This window comes from Suillus plorans (genome assembly GCF_016647745.1).
Source record: "Suillus plorans strain S12 chromosome Unknown HD556scaffold_8, whole genome shotgun sequence".
In the NCBI taxonomy this organism is placed as follows: domain Eukaryota; kingdom Fungi; phylum Basidiomycota; class Agaricomycetes; order Boletales; family Suillaceae; genus Suillus; species Suillus plorans.
The window spans coordinates 185,582-202,476 of record NW_024537392.1 but is presented as its reverse complement, the minus strand read 5'-3'; the positions used below and the strand labels follow the sequence as shown (position 1 = coordinate 202,476).

Genomic DNA, 16,895 nt, shown 5'->3' with positions numbered 1-16,895 from the left:
GTATTAATGGACACATTGCAGTGTAATCTGATTGCCCAGAATAGTGGTGGACTGAATGTCGCAAATGAAAACATTCAAAAAGAAAACCGTCACAAAGACGGGGGGGTATGCAAAAAATTGTTGGACTCCGTGGGTCACAAGGTTATCAACCTTCACCACTTGCCATCACTGCCGCTAACCCACAGCGCCCGTAAAGAGCTGGACTCATCCACTTTCGAAGCAAAAAGCTTTCCCCGCTCGGATCAATCCCAACCGCCGCGCACCGCGCCAGAAGGGTGGCAACACGTACTTTCACTTAGTCACTTCCCGAACTATCCTTGTCGTTTGCACAACTCGGACCGTCCATCCACACTCGCACATCGCCCATCACCGTCTCCACAACGTGCGTCGCGGAAGTCGCATCCAGTCCAGGATACGTCGTTGATCACTCAGCTATCGCTCGAGGTCTGGAACACACTCCTGACAACTTCCCAATCACCTTCTTGTTCGTACGCCAGTTGCAGTAAACCAAAACAGCCACAGCCTCCATGAGCCCTTCACCCATCATCAACATGATCCCTCTAGATCTACCTGTCTTGTGTGTAATCTTGTCATCTGGGAAAGGAGCATGCACGCCCAAAAGCCGTCCCATCACCGCTGAACTTGAGAATAAGTCTCTGTCACTGATCCCGAAGGAAGGGTGATGCAGCGGAATGACAGTAGACTTGAGGTGTGAGAGCCAAACCCATGGTTAAAGACGAAAGAAGACAGGATCGAACCAGTTGAACCTGCGAATAGAGATCCCAAGTAACCCGCAGGGCGGACTGAACATGGATACGAGGGACAGACCGGCGAATCGAAGGAGGTTGAAAAAGCAGATGCGCATTCGACAGACCAGGTCTTGGCGATGATCCCACCGACATAAGTCAGTTTCGAGCGAATGACCTTGAACATAACCTGAACCTTCAAAATGACAACGGTCAGCAGCGTCGCAAATACAGTCACAGAACGCGTTAAAATGTGGAATAAGTTAATCATATGCGGCAACTCCGTAGCATGCCTCTGACATATAGGGTAGGAGAGCCGAAGCTGCGGGGACGACAGCAAAGTTGTACCCATAACGCTCTAGCCGAAACAGTCTTTAGTATCCCTTTCCTGTTCGTACCACATTCGCGACCAAGTGCATTCCAGACCAGGCTCCACCTCGCAGACCACCGCGAAGCCAGGATGATGTTTGCTGCGCACGCCGGCGCTTTGAAGCTACGCACATTTTCCCGTTCCAAAGGACGACAGAGAAAACAAACATTGCTCACGGCGAGCAAATTCTAAGACGCCGAGGATGAGGAGCGGATGATCCCAACGAGACCACACACAACTCGAGGAAAGAGTCAAAGACTCGGGCTACGGGAATCATGTGCGTTGACCTGCTAAAGAATATGAACCACGAGGGGTGAGGGCAATGGCGCAAGTCAAGATAACCGATCTTCCAAAAGCGGCCCTGGGCAAATTGATCTCTACAGAAATCTGTGCGTGACCCAGAATGCACGCCACTGGCAGTTAACCACAGAATGCGAACCAGTGCGTAATCCGCTCCCTCTCTTGAAAATCACCAAATAAAATCCCGCGACACCTCTCTAGCACTCGTTCCGTGGTTCAACCTCTGCCCACGACATGAACCGAAGCATTCCCGGCACCACCTTCCCTTTGACCGCGGCCATGTCAGACGTACGAAAGTTATTAGCTTTCTGTGCGTGATATCTAGACATGTCCGCAAAGGGTTCCCGAGGCGGCACATGCGTAGGTCTGTGCGTATGCGTGAGTGGAGGTGATTCCATGGTCGGTTACGAGCGCGTTCCGAAGAGGCGATGAAGGTGGTTTCAAAAGAGTTCATCACAGGAGAAATCAGCAGCAAGCGGGCAAACGCGCGAGGCGTACATGGAAGACCATCCTCGTAACGCGGCCCAACCCCAGAACAATGCCGCATTGTTTGTGGTCCATGCAAGTAGAAGTGTATTCTCCCCGTAGTCGAAAATCATTAGGGTTAGTTATTCATCCGGTTAGGATGGATGTTGTGGCTGGAAGCAGCGATGAGCTTGATGGTGGTCTGGATAGCATAATGGTGCGAATGGTCTCCCGAAGTGGCCAGGGTGATTGGAAAATGGACAGCAGACGCTGGACATAGTAGAGTTTGGTATAGAGAAGAGAAAGAGATGTGTCACTTGAATTTATTGACATGGTGTTGTTTGGTCGAATAACAACGCGTAAACTGTGGTGACGCCACTTCTCCTTTCGTCCTCGTTACATTTACATAAATAAATTCGCGACATATGCAATCGCACACAATAACGCTAGCTACCATTACCCTTAAAATCACATCTATGCTACATGACAAGCCTCTAAATGAGATAGTATCCTTTCTACATGCGTCCCACTGTACTAAACCATCCTTCACTGGGTGTTCCAGGTCCTTCATCAGCATTGTAAACACTTGTCTCTGGCCAGGTATGTGTACGAAGGCTAGAACGAAGGTCTCAGCATGATGTTAGGACAATGCTAAGAATATATTCAATACCTAGAACGAAGGTCTAGATAGTACATGAGTGAATATGAGTATGTGCAAGAGCTGCTAAGTGGTACTCACCTCAGCGTGATGTTAGGACAACGCTGAGGTGAGATGACGCAAACAGCGCTACTGATATACGAACATGGCAGATCTGTGGCTGAGTGTCGAAGGTGGTACTGTATAGTATGTAGCACAAGGTCCAAAGAGATAACTAGAGATAAGACACCGGTAGCATATGCTGCTACCGGTGACAATGATACCGGTGCAGAAGAATGGACATACGATTACCAAACATACAGATCAAGAAGCAGACAATGTCATATCAAACATATGAGACATATGGGCAAGAAGCAAGGAAGCGGAATGACGTATGACCAACAGTATGGGTCAACCACGCTGATGTACCAAACAGCTGGCGGCACAGCTCCAATAAACCCTCTATGGTATCAACCATATCCTTCATGACCTCACCTTCCGCAACTGAGTATGCCAGGGAGATACCCTTAACCAATACATCCGAGTCAATACCCCATCGCAGAGAGGCTTCTATTCTTGATTCGAGTGTTTCAAGTGCTTGTCTTGCAGATGGGAGGAACTGCGGTAGAGGTTGTCGAGCTTGAAAGATGTGCTGACACGCAAACAGCGAGATGCAGATACAGGATATCTGACAAGGGCATCTGATGCAGTTCAGTAGCCGAGTTCGTTGGTACATACAAATTCCTTCCGTTCTTTCATGACTGACACGATAGTCTCCTTTTGGGGTATATTTCCCCATATCTTTCTAAGACCAGTCATCAAGTCAAGAATCTTCTGTATTTTGAGGACAACTTCGCGGTAGTGATGCATTGGTTTCTGCGGACGACTTAATTATGAAAATTGAACCGCGTGATTGAGCCTACCGGCACTAGACTGAGTTCGTCATTCATGGTAGTCAGCAGCGATGATGATCAATGAAGCACATTGCGAATTTGAAGTTCTAACTTGAACACCTCTTGTTTGTCATGCGGCGTAAATGGGTATATACTCCGGAACATCCCCCTAGAATTAATTTAGGAGGAGCACATCATGAACGGAGGATAACGTACTGTACAAGGAGAAGGTATAACTGGCTGAGTAATCTCAATGTCGTGCTGGTCTGATTCAGAAACAACACCTTCTGGATGTTAGCAAATAAGGTCGATAATAGACAATATTGCCATACCTGGCTGTATTGAGGAAAGACAAGACTATTCATTATCAATGCGGCGATGATGCCCAAAGCAATCATTGAGGCCCTCATCCAAGCTAAGTCTGCACAATCGTAAGATATATTCATACCAGGCCCACGAGTAAAAATCAATACCTCGTGTAGACACTCCTGAATCCAGAGTTAGGTATTGGTATAGCATGACAGGAGGGAGCATAACAGACCTGGATAACGATCAACATCATGCAAAGCAAGTCAAACGGAGACATTATGCGACAACACCCAAGGATGGAATCCTGCTTTTCATGACAAGCCACGTAATGGGTATATCAAACAACTGGTAACATTAGTCAGTAAATGCAGGGTGGTGTCAATTCATCAGAACTATTTACTGTAACCATTGCCACTATGCCAATGGGATTTCTCCCGCAAATAGCCCATGTCTATGCAAATGCGGTCAGCACATGAAAATGATGGTATCACAGGACGCACAATATAAGCATAGGTAGCTCCTAGAATGGTCCCTGACTATCAAATACATGAACATGTCGTCGCAGTTTTTGATCAAATGGGATTTATGAGACACAAGTAACCAACGCGCCAGGTCACTCCAGTATTGGTTTCAAGGACCCATACGTAGCTGATAATCATCCATTGGCTGTGGATCCACCTGAACCACTGAAAACCTAACATTGATGCCATGACAATTCATACTTGACTAGGGATGCGAATAGACAAACCTGCTGAGTGAGAAGGAAGAAAAGCCAGAAAACTTAACATGGCCACCCCAATGGCATTTTTTGTCGCATGCTGCAAATGACTGGAACATTGCGTGTTGCGGATTACTCTTGATTAGCGATAACTGTGGGACAGTAGGTATGTTTCTGGTGGCATGGGAATAGGAAACCTCTTGACTCATTGTGTCATCCTGTTGATCAACAAAAGCAACGCCTTGATGGACTTCCTCAGCTGATAGTGTTGTTTCTGCTTTGAAAGCATCATGGGTTATAGGTGCCCCATATTCCTCCATTATGAAAGTTTGGTGTAGGAATACAACACAGAGTGGGGCTATACAAAGATGGCTCCAAACTGATATCTTTATGTTGTGGTCTTGCACTGCCTAGTCTGCTATACTTGGTGAGACAAGTGTGTTCGACCCAGGGGTCTGTGGTCTGGGAATAGTTTTGGGGGTCAGTGAGTGATGTGTGGTCAATAGTCCGAGTGCGGGAAATAATGTCTGAAGGTATAATTATGATGTCCGATGCAAAAGTGTTGGGTTTGATGTTTTCGGGGTTTCAGGTTATTGGGCTTGGGTTTGGGGTATCGGAAACTAATAATAATGCGATAGTGAGCATCGGGAAAGTGAGAGGTGTGCGCAATAATAACAAATGACTGATACGGGCGGTGAAGGAACGATGATATTTGCAATGTCAACTAAGAACTACAAAATATTGGGTTTGACCCCTAAGCGTCGGAGAACGGCTCTCCTCTACTTGGATGATAATAATGCTATGGGGAGTCCAATATTTATGTAGATATGTAGAAGTCTGGAACCCTATAGGCAAAAGTAGTAGCGCAATATTTTCAGGTCCGATGTCCTATGTAATAAGACATGAGGTGCTGCGGACATGTAATAATGTGGTCTAAAATGTTAGTGATGTGAAAACAAGTAACTATGCACCTAGTGGGGCTAGCACAATGAGACAGGACATAGGTAGGATGAGTACACGTGAAGTCTGATAGTCTGATGTCTGATGTGTGAAGTCCAATGTCCAATGTCCAATGTCCAATGTCTGATGTGCGAAGTCCGATGTCCGATGATTTTCGGGTTTGGTGCGTATTGAGTTGGATATGATAGGGGAGGATTTGGGTAATGATTAGCATTGATACGTGCATCGGAAATTAGACCTCTACGAGGCCACGGAGATGTCAGTCTCTACATTGGGGCACAATGTTAAGAACATGCTCAAGGGTCGGATCCGAAGGGCTTGGCTTCAGCTTGTGCGCTGCGCCCCTTACCCGAGTATGTGCCCCTAACTTCCGAGGGCTAATAGACGATGTCCAAAGGTTGTCGGATGATGTCCAGAGTCCGATGTCCGATGCGCGGGAATTCCGGCGGATGTTCGGAAACAAGTGATAAGACTAATCCAGATGATGTCCGAACTAGAAAGGAAACAGCGGAGGACTACCGAAGGTAGAGGCAGAGGTGTTAAGTCTATAGGAGTCGATCCTAAGACTATCGGAGGACGACAAGAGGAGAACTCAAGTCGGACGGAGGAGGGAATGAGCAGAGTCTAAGATAATATTCGAACTAAGGAAGTACAAAGATTCTACAGGGTTTATATACTACAGAGGTGGAATCCCTCCCTAGAAAGTAGCACTTACATCTCATATCTCTATATACGCACGTGCACCTTCCCGCGCCTCACGCACGCCTGCGCTTTCCCGCGCTTCGGATCAGCCAACCAGTAGCGCCTACTACTAGATCTTTGCTGCACTCGCTTCCCCTTTAGGGTCGAATGCACTTGTTGTCTCAAGTATAGCAGACTAGGCAACGCGCGACCTTACAACATTTATAGATACAGCCAGGAACCTCGTTTGTGCCTTGCAGTATCGTTGAACCTTCAACAGCTTTTCACCCAACCAGCTTTCAGGATATCTTGTTAGTTGTGTCTCTATGGCATACAGCGGAAGACAAACCGAAAAAGCTGATTATCACAAGGAATACAGCTGGTATGAAATGGGATGTTACCAATCCCTCCTGCGGAATAGTTGCAAGGTATTTGGCGAAGGTCGATATGCCAATACCTGCCAGGGCACCCGTGATGTTTATAATAGTGATTTCAACCTGCTGTGCCAGATCCTCTTGGACAGAGAATACCAGCTCTTCCAAGCTCAACACAAGGAAAGCCAACGATCCCCCCAACTGGGAAAACAGATGAATGGTCACAAAAAGTACGCAGAGAAAAGTAGAAACGACCCGGGCCAATGCACGATGGGAAATACACTGTTTTACAAACTTATACAGCATCCAAGTCGACTGTGTATGAAGACAAGTGAAAAGACTATACCTGAAATGAGAGCTTATAAAGGGCTCCACATGCCTTCAAGTCACAGCTAAATTTGTTTCTTGCGTAAACAAAGAGTAACCGCAAGCTGGCAGGAGTCAGCCAAGAGTAGTACCCTGAGTCCCCCAGCCGCTGTCCAGACTTGAACTGACCTTTTACATAAATATATTTGACCTGCATACTGGATCCGAGTCTGCGTCAATTGAGCCACGGAATTTGAATTGCGTCGGGCTTCACCTCATTATAGTCCTATGGACTACAGGTTGGGCCAAAAAAACTGGTTTCGAGTCACCTGAACTGTCTTCAGTGGCGGTGTAGGACACGAGCTGGCGCTGGGCTCGTATCGAGCTATTTCACAGTACACGCCAAATACCCGTCACATGCTAATCACTTCCCGATGTCATCCGACGCTAACCCGCCAACCCGACGTTTAGGCCGCATCGGACCCGATGTTTTCCCGCACACTTGTCCTATCCGTGTCCCGTCTCGTCTTGCTAGCCCCACTAGGTGTGTAGTTCATTATTTCGCACATTACTCACGTCGTAGCCAGCGCTATTACATGTTTTCCCATAGTCCGCAGCGCCTCATGTTTATTTACATGTACTTCGGATCCGAAATACTCCGCCGCTACTTTCGCCTACGGGTTCCGCATTTCTATGTACTTACATATATATTGGACTGACCTCGAGCATTATTCATTATCCAAGTAGAGGGGAGCAGTTCCCCGACGCTTAGTGGTCAAACCCGATATTTCGTAGTTCTTAGTTGATATTGCGAATATCATCGCTCTTTCATTATCCGTATCAATCATCATTGTTATTATTGTGCACACCGCTCGCTCTTCCGACGCTCGCTATAGCGTTACTATTAGTTTCCGACACCCCGAACCCGAACCCGATAACCCGAAACCCCGAAAACATCGGACCCGACGCTTTTGCATTGGACATCGTAATTATACCTTTGGACATTGTTTCCCGCGCTCGGACTATTGACCACATATCACTCACTTACCCCCAAGACTATTCCCAGACCGCAGACCCCTGGGTCGAACGCACTTGTCAGGCAAGTATAGCAGACTAGGCAGTGCAAAGACCACAACACAAAGATATCAGTTTGGAACAATCTTCGGATAGCCAAACTCAGTATAGTTGTTTCTACAGCGGCAACGTTCACTACGTTGCAACATGTTTGTATATATTTGGTGGGTGTGAAATTTGAACGCACCCAGATCTACATCATAACCCTAAGCAGGTTAACAGCCACAGCTGTCACACTTCGGATCGACCTCATCGACATCGGGCATCAATATTGTATGTATCCCAGTGCTTATTGATATCCCCCTTTGAGCTGATAGTTTTAATTATTTGGTCTTGTGACATCCCAATATTGAGCATGAGGCTCCCATTGGAGTATAAGTAGCTCTGGCCTCATTGGTAGGGTCAATATTGCACAGACTTCACTGCATGAATTTCCTGCCTTCCCTGCAGGTTTTTTCTGCATTCAGGTGAATCATGTTATGATTTGTGTTCGACCAGTTGACAAAGCCAATCTCACCAAATTTTACCAGATCTTATCATATTGCTGTCTGCATTGTTGGTTGCGAATATGCCGAGGCTTATGGCAACGAGCCCTTGTCTGTCCGAAATCTCAGTGATGTTTCAAAATTTTGTAGGTACTTCGCTGACTGCACCCAGCAAGTTGAGTTATTTCAGTGACTGTTGAAAACACCAGATGCTTGTAGTCCTCTCTCATAATTGTTCCATGAGGATAGATTGTAACAGGTCACACAGCAAACATTCAAAGGGCATGCAACCAGTTGCATCCAAATTAAGCTGAGTGGACATTTTTATGCAAGTAATTACGAAAACTAATGTTCGCTAAGCAGCAGGCTAGGTAAGGTTCAGGTACTATGTAAGGTTATTACATGTTATCCTGGTAATGTGTGCGATGGGACCTGAGGCCTGAATTGCTTCATACTTACATATGGAGGTAAAACCTTTGCAGGCAAAAAGAGGCAAAAGCAAAGGATACATACTATTGGTTACTGGTTTACCACTTGCTCGTGCACACCACATTTCGTGCAGTCACAGAAAAGTCACGGAAAGTCACGGTTTAGTCACACTGGCTTTTTACAGACCGACTCGAGTGCGTGCCATCCTTGCACGTCTGAGTTGAAATTTGAAACTCCGCTGCGGCAGCGGACGGCAGGTGACAATGGAAGTGACAAAAGCCTTTGTCACAACCAAACATTTATTTCTCTTGTTTCTTGTCCGAATGCATCTCTCTAAGCTCGTAATAGGTTCTTGTGTATTATTATTTCAAATAGATGTAGTAGTTTGACAAGTTGTAGTAGGAAAAGTGTGGTTTTGGAGGATGCACGAAGTGTGGGGATGCACGAGCAAGTGGTAACCAATAGTACTTACACATCGGGGGTTTCAACATTTCACCTCTTCAAGTTACAAGATTTCAATCAAAGCAGATCTGGACCTGGCTAGAGTGTTCCAGAGCACCCTAGATTACCTTTCGAATGTAATTTCACTGGCAGCAAAAGGTGGTAAAGTGACAGTTTCCCCGCTGTGTTAGTGTGCTCTATCTTCGCAGCTATAACGGTCACAGTCACCGTGCTAGATGCGGCGTCGCCGGTTTTGCAATACGCCAAACACTGGTGCAACAGAAAGTGCATATTACATCTTCGGCCACTACCTGGCCTTCGTGGAGATCCGTCTCGCAGCTTTAAGTGCCCATGCAACACAGCTTTGCATGTTCAAGCAGGGGAAACTAATTCTGACTTTGGCTGGGCTGTAGATTCTTTGTTGTCTGACCATGAGAAGATATCATGACCTGAACGTTGAACTTCTATGCGACTGTCTTATCTGGGTTCCCCATAGGTAATCAAACAAGAAAATATGAGTGTCGCAGTATCCCCACGTTCCCTGTTACATGTTGCTACATACTTACATAAAAGCTGTTCTCGAAGATTTTGCAGGTATGATACGTATAGGATCCATAGGCGCACTACAGATAGTATCTGGGGATAATACAAATGGTGATATACATTACTACGATCTGCTTCCTGGCAGTCTGTTTTTCTTACCACTAGCTCTTATAAGATGGGTTTTCCTCGTGGGTTCCATCCATTCAATGCTAGCGCTTGTGTCTCACTTGTTGTTTCTTCATTTGTCAAACATTCTTGTCACACTGAAATTTCATTGTCAATTTTCACCTTCATTGCAAAGGGGTGAATGCTTGAGCTCTGGGTACTAAAATGCATTGGAATATGATACTGCGGGTATCTCCTAGTACACCTATGACAGTCGATAGTTCGAAAATTACCTTGTTTACCAAGGTCACCCAGAGGTATAATTGTGGCGCGAGTGACCTGATTTTGACACTCCAACTCAAACCTGACTTCTGATGATTGAAGAATTCCGCATCATGGCATGACGCCTTACCTATTGCTGCGGCTTTTCCATATCCCTCCTCTCTACCTACAGTTGACCACTTCTGCCTCAGGTGGAGGCAGCTCTGGTTCTACATGCGCCTGCCTCAGGCGGGTGCTTGTATGTCCATGTTTGTATAGGTGGAGCCCTACCCGTGCTGATCAATATCCTCCCGGCTGCATGTGTACATTTGTATCTTATGTGCTACATAGGTCAGTGCTTTGGCAAATCTCGTTCATGTCGTCAACTTATTCTAAATGATCACTTCTCAAGTCTCTGCTTTTCTTCCCACCAACACTTCGTCTCTTTATCCAACCTCTCCAACCTTTCATCCTACACTCTGAGATGTTCGCATGGATGTGTGGTAAACAGGCACTCGTCGAAGTCTCGCAGTAAACGGATGTGATCCTTGCCATGTCCTTAGGATAGTGCAACATATGCATTAAATAGTGTGAGTTTTGCGCTGGGTGGAGTGCCGATATATATGATTGAGTGACTGATTGTTTGTCCTTGTGACCTGTAGTCAGTGAATGCATAGGCAGATGTCAGCGGCAGCTGGCTATGGGTGACGGTTTTCTTTTCACCCCCAGGTCCATGGATGCTGAATGATTTTTGCATCGGCATTATTGGTATCACTCCTTGCTCCAGTGTTTCGAGTCTGGCTGCTTTCGTGCAGTCCAGCTTCACAAGAACATATGCTGGAGGAAATCATAGTTTGACCCTGGCACTCGTCTCTGAATATGCTGTCTCTCTCTCATCCAAAACTACATCCACAATTTCACCCTGTGCACCATTTGCCACATCAAGATCTGTCTCGACGTTGAATGTGACCATCACCTTTAATCCAATTGCGAGTTCAACCTTGTGTGGCAGTCCTCCCCTTGCCTCTCGCCCGCTTCCTTTCTTCGGCTTCATTGCCACCGCAAATCACTCTTCTAATGTCAGTGGGCGTCCATGGATTGTGTCATATGCAGCAGATACTAATAGTTGTCTGTCTGTTCTCTTGCAGAACTCTTGGCCCATGGCAGCATTCCGCTGTGTGCGTACAGCATGATGAGGGGTTATGAGCACTGCATTGTTCCATGGTGCTGTACTGAAACTCGTTGGAGGACACTCTGGATTGGTGATGATAAGTGAATGAAGCAGCTTGATGTGGTGTTCACGACAATTCCCATAGCAAACATGTTGCAATAGATCTTGCCATTCCAGTGTAGAAACAACAATACTGAGAGGAACTATACGAAGATGGCTCCAAACTGATATATTTGTGTTGTGGTCTTTGCACTGCCTAGTCTGCTATACTTGCCTGACAAGTGCGTTCGACCCAGGGGTCTGCGGTCTGGGAATAGTCTTGGGGGTAAGTGAGTAATGTGGGGTCAATAGTCCGAGCGCGGGAAACAATGTCCAAAGGTATAATTACGATGTCCGATGCAAAAGCGTCGGGTCCGATGTTTTCGGGGTTTCGGATTATCGGGTTCGAGTTCAGGGTGTCGGAAACTAATAGTAACGCTATAGCGAGCGTCGGAAGAGCGAGCGGTGTGCGCAATAATAACAATGACTGATACGGGCGGTGAAGGAACGATGATATTCGCAATGTCAACTAAGAACTACGAAATATCGGGTTTGACCACTAAGCATCGGGGAACTGCTCCCCTCTACTTTGATAATGAATAATGCTCGAGGTCAGTCCAATATATATGTAAGTACGTAGAAATGCGGAACCCATAGGCGAAGATAGCGGCCGATGATTTCGGATCCGAAGTACATGTAAATAAACATGAGGCGCTGCGGACTATGGGAAAACATGTAATAGCGCTTGCTACGACGTGAGTAATGTGTGAAATAATGAACTACACACCTAGTGGGGCTAGCAAGACAGGATGGGACACGGATAGGACAAGTGCGCGGGAAAACATCGGGTCCGATGCGGCCTAAATGTCGGGTTGGCGGGTTAGTGTCGGATAACATCGGGAAGTGATTAGCATGTGACGGGTATTTGACGTGTACTGTAAAATAGCTCGATACGAGCCCAGCGCCAGCTCGTGTCCTACACCGGATCCGTGACTCGTACTTGTTCCTTCAATCGAACCACCACTGTGAACTCCTCGTAAATTTTCCGACCCAGCTGCTCATCTGTGGTGTCTCTTGCAGTGTCACATGGCCAGAATAATGGAGCGGATCTGCGAGTTGCTACAGGTGGAAATTGATGGAAATCTCCAACAATAATGACATGAACTCCTCCGAACGCCTGGTCACTATGACTGCTGCCAGATGCAGACTTTGCAACTGAGAGTATGCGTGACAACTTCGCAAGAAAAGCACGACCGACCATTGAAACCTCATCAATGATAAGATATAGCTTGTCCGCCCAGAATGCTGTAAGCTTCCTCTTTACGCGAGCCAACTGGTTTTGATTTCCATTGACCGGTATGCAGGCAACGACATGCAATGTTTTCCCCCTGATAAGAGATGCTGCGATACCTGTGTATGCAGCCTTCACCAGACAACCTCTGGCTCCGTGAGCAACAAAGTTCTCTGTGATGGTTTGAATAGTCTTTGATTTGCCTATGCCTCCCTCACCAGGTATCATCATTAGTAGCTGCGGTGGATGCTGGCCAGCGAGAGTTGCCCTCATATGCCAATCAATGATGTCGAAGGCTCATCGCTGATCACGATGCAGGCAAGAGGGGTCTACAGGCGTAATGGAGTCTTGGAGAGATGATGCCGCATGCAAATCGGCTAGTGCTTCAATGCTCCCCATGCCATCTACATCACTATCATTTGTGTTGTGTGTCGAGTCCATCATCGTCACATCGCCATCGTTATCCACTTGTTCATCCAACCTGTCTCTGTCGTAACTGTGGTTTGCACTGTCGGCTGCCAGCTGCTGTCGCCAATGTTCGAGTTGTGCAAGATCATCTCCAGCAGCTATGCCAATACGGTGAGTTTGAGACACTGGCCACTCATTGTTATGCACAGCACTAAACACATTCTTTAGTTGTCCGATGTTGACGGCTGCCATGCCATGCCGTTCCTCACGAGCAGAGACTTGAGACCTCTTGTACTCCTCGAGATCCTCCTCTGTCAAGCACACAACCTCGTCAATGGATTCTTGTGGAAATATTTCGGAGTCTGATCCAAGTTCATTGGTAGACATGGATGAGTTGTGACATTGTTGTTGTGATCCTGGAACAACTTGGCCTCTTCTGTTCCTCTCTATCGATTGTCGTTCGGCAGCTGTCTTGCACTCATAATAATACTGAGCACCAGCGATGACATCTCGTTCCCACACGCTGGAAGTCGTTATGAAGGCTGAGAATGCTTCCTTCCATGTTTCTTGCTCGTTTTTCAGCTGAGCCAACTGTCGCCAAGGTTTCAACAAGGAGAGCATCGATGCACAGTAGTATTCATGGATATCTTCATCATCACTTCGAGGAAACCAGGCCCCCACTATATTGGGGAGAGTATTATGCCCTTCACAGTGTGTAACTCGCCTGTGCGTTGAATGTTTTGGATGGTCAGATAGGTAGTAGGAGCGAGGATTCCGTGGTCTCCCTCTAGGAGCTGCAAGAGTCAACTCTGATGTGGACGAAATTGCTTGCTGCTTTGGCGCACTGATTCTTTCCTCATACGTGTTGATCAGGAATGCCAGGATTGACACATCTTCTAATTCCTCTCCTCTCAGCTGGTAGTCGAGTATCTGTGAATGTGTGGACAGCTTGCCATCGGAGTCCATTGTGAGGGTGATATTTTCATTGCCCATGATAAAGATAAAGGTGGAACGATACACAGATAAGAGAAATGGAAACATACGCACTAGAGAACTTGGTGGACAGTGGATTGATGCTTCTGGAAGGCTGGCGCTATAGGGCGACCAAGCGCGGGAAAGCGCGCGCGTATACATCGTAAAGCGCGGGAATGGTGCGCGCATGGCGCGCGTTGCGCGGGATAGCTGCGCCTCATATAGGGATAGCTGCAGATAGCACACAGAATGGTGCTGCAAGTTCGTGCAATGAACTCCCTAGTGAAAAGTGCCATATCACACCATGAGAGGCATGAGTCTCTACAATGAATTCATCAATCTGCCATGCGCCATGAGTAAATATCAGCCTATCAAGGCCACATAGTAGTAGGTGATGCAACAGGACCATTCACCTTTTATATTCGGCATCTGTGCCCTCTGTGATTCCCTTAGAAGCCTCCATGAGAGTCACCTGCAGTTTAGCAAACTCAGAAGCATCCATTGATCTATTCGCCGTCATTGTTGGGGCACTTTGTTCAGGGTCGATTAGGGTTTCTTGTTCTGCTGCCACATCCTCTTCAATATTGGCATCCATCTCGAGGTCAGTGGTAAGTGGAAGCATGCTATGCAAACCAGCGAAGTGCTGCATGGGGTCAATCACTGTAGAGGTCATGGGTGAATATTTGAATGGTCAATAGAGAGTTTGCGGACTCCAATTGCTGTGCTGCATGTGTGGTGGTAGTGACAAGCTTTCGGTGCCGAAACTTGTATTATTGGCTGCCATATCCTAAACTTCGTATGCACAAGATAAATGTACAGTTCCTATCCATGGCACTTCATGCTAGACCTTTCCAGTTAACTCAGTGTACCTTTTCGCAATAGCAGACACCTTCGTCATAACATGCTCTTGTCCTCCCCTCTGGTAGGTAAAATGAGCGTTGAAGGTGGCACCAAACTCTCTGCGCGCCTGTTATGCAATGCGGGAGTCAATTGACATGCGCATGTCACGCAGCTTCTGGACAATGGTGGTATACTTCATGCGCTCTCCTTTGGCACTGAAGGTAGCCCAGAACTGCTCAGGGCTGTCTTGATGGTAACACTTGACAATGACCTGGGCACCAAGAGAATAGAAAGGTCAGTCAAACGTAGTCAAACATCCCAAGGCCACACTCACCCGCCAATCATTCCATTTATTCTTTGTGCTCTGCCACTGCTGCTCTTTGCCATAGCGATATAGTAACGGCCAGTATTCAACTGTGATTGGGTGACCACGGATGACAATGACAGACAGACCTTTCCAGTGCTCAGTATGGTCATCCTACATGCTGTTGAGGCGCGGGATATCATGCACAAAACTGATGGCAGGGGGATCAGGAATCTCGCTGGCATCCACTTGCAAGACGGTGCCATCTCCAAGCTGGAGTAGCCGTGGCTTCCCTGTCGAGGATTCTCTTGGTGCCCCACATTCCGATGCAACGATCTCGGCACTAGAGTGAGTGATGCCTTTGGCACTGGAGTGAGTGGTTCCTTCGGCACCAGAGTGAGTGATGCGCTCGGCATCTAGTATAGGTGGGGACTGAGCAGTGCCAGGCTCATGGAGGGCATCTTGAACAAGGCTGACAATCTTTGCGCTCACATTTTGGATGATGGCATCCTGCAACTGTTACACGTTAGCTCATGGCAGGAGAGATAGTGGTGAGGAAGCGCACCTCGTCAATGTATGGAACAGACAGTGCACTTGTATTGGTGGTCAGAAGAGTATGACTGGACTCGGCGCCAGCAACTGGAGGCACGAGATCCATTGGCTGGTACGGATACTCTCTGGCGATCATCTCAGTCTGCCAAGCCAGGAGTCAGCCATTTCAATGCAACAGGATCAATGAAGGAGGAAGGAAAGGAAGAGCGGCTTACCCACGGCAACAGTGCTGCAACTTTGGTTGAGGTGTGTGTGTCCTTGGATCTGTCAGCGACAGCTGTGGCAGCAGTGGTGCTGACCAGCTGCGCACAGCGTTGTGTAGACTGCTTGGTACGGCCTGTCCTGGCCATGTCTGTAGGCCTACTTGCTCGAGGACCCTTGTGGGACTTGCAGGCACCTGGACGGAGCCTCAAGCAAGAAGTCAGCTCCCAGTCACTGCCACCCTAGCGGAGAGATCTGCGCACCTGTCCCATGAATCAGGTTCACGACTGAACTCCTCCAGCTGTTCAATCAGCATGGTCTTGTTGCCCGTCTGGTGGAGGTCAAACTCATTACAGTGCTGCCTCAGCACTTTCACTGTCATATTGTAGCTACAGTACCAATATCAGCATCGTCACAGGAAAGTGAGCGAAGCAGACAAAATAACTTACATGTAGAGACGTTGAACCAAGGGTTCTCCTTCCCGCCTGAATCGCCGTGGGAAGGGAAGCGATTGCTCATGAGAGGAGGTTGATTCCAGTGCGCTATTCTGAGGGCTTCCCAGAGTGGTGTTGCTAGTCGTTCGGTCGTGCATGCCAACACCAGGGCTCCAGAATGCCTCATTGTCATCCGAGCTGGGATGTGATCCAGTAGTACTGACCACATCCATGTTCAAGAAGCTCGGAATGTTGTTGTTGTTGATGCTGCTTTCGTCGTCCTCAACGATGCAGGACAGGCCTGGCAGGCGGCGGAGAAATTTCCTCCACAACGGATATGTTCCTATGAGAACGATGAATGCTGAGACGCCCAATATGACGGCAAGAGAGCCGGCCTCGTTGAGTTTGTCCGGTGGTGCTAGAGCATCAGGGGTAGCGGTTGGGTCTGCTGCAGCCGAGCTGGAACTGTTTGAGAGCTGGGTGACGAGTGAGCTGAAAGGGTTGGCTGGCAGTGAGTGCTGGGAGGGTGCGCCAACGATAGCAGAGGCAAGCACACGCGCCACATGCTCAGCATTAGGCAGTGGGA

At 47.5% G+C, this 16,895-nt stretch overlaps 5 protein-coding genes across 5 annotated transcripts; all 5 read right to left on the bottom strand.

Annotated features, from left to right (window-relative positions):
* Positions 1-581: 581 nt before the first annotated feature.
* HD556DRAFT_957828 (uncharacterized protein) lies at positions 582-1,342 on the bottom strand. Its single transcript, XM_041312125.1, has one exon. The coding sequence runs from the start codon at positions 1,096-1,098 to the stop codon at positions 631-633; it is 468 nt and encodes a 155-aa protein (XP_041164522.1). The 5' UTR covers positions 1,099-1,342; the 3' UTR covers positions 582-630.
* Positions 1,343-2,396: 1,054 nt separating this feature from the next.
* On the bottom strand, positions 2,397-4,758 carry HD556DRAFT_1430168 (uncharacterized protein; the record flags this gene model as incomplete). Its single annotated transcript, XM_041304882.1, has 12 exons — positions 2,397-2,471; positions 2,922-3,206; positions 3,257-3,394; positions 3,502-3,580; positions 3,628-3,698; positions 3,744-3,832; positions 4,011-4,065; positions 4,121-4,171; positions 4,221-4,256; positions 4,326-4,414; positions 4,469-4,548; positions 4,592-4,758. 12 exons carry the CDS (start codon positions 4,756-4,758, stop codon positions 2,397-2,399), a joined length of 1,215 nt encoding a protein of 404 aa, XP_041164521.1.
* A 5,898-nt stretch (positions 4,759-10,656) lies between these two features.
* HD556DRAFT_1229680 (uncharacterized protein) lies at positions 10,657-10,854 on the bottom strand (the record flags this gene model as incomplete). The annotated part of the gene is made up of 1 exon (XM_041297297.1): positions 10,657-10,854. One exon carries the CDS (start codon positions 10,852-10,854, stop codon positions 10,657-10,659), a length of 198 nt encoding a protein of 65 aa, XP_041164520.1.
* A 2,602-nt stretch (positions 10,855-13,456) lies between these two features.
* HD556DRAFT_1229814 (uncharacterized protein) lies at positions 13,457-13,972 on the bottom strand (the record flags this gene model as incomplete). The annotated part of the gene is made up of 1 exon (XM_041297307.1): positions 13,457-13,972. A coding segment is annotated over one exon (516 nt), but the record flags the coding sequence as incomplete, so codon positions are not given.
* A 976-nt stretch (positions 13,973-14,948) lies between these two features.
* Positions 14,949-16,542, bottom strand: HD556DRAFT_1304785 (uncharacterized protein; the record flags this gene model as incomplete). The annotated part of the gene is made up of 7 exons (XM_041299702.1): positions 14,949-15,089; positions 15,153-15,296; positions 15,330-15,632; positions 15,688-15,816; positions 15,890-16,082; positions 16,139-16,264; positions 16,325-16,542. The coding sequence occupies 7 exons, from the start codon at positions 16,540-16,542 to the stop codon at positions 14,949-14,951; spliced, it is 1,254 nt and encodes a 417-aa protein (XP_041164518.1).
* Between the last annotated feature and the right edge of the window lie 353 nt (positions 16,543-16,895).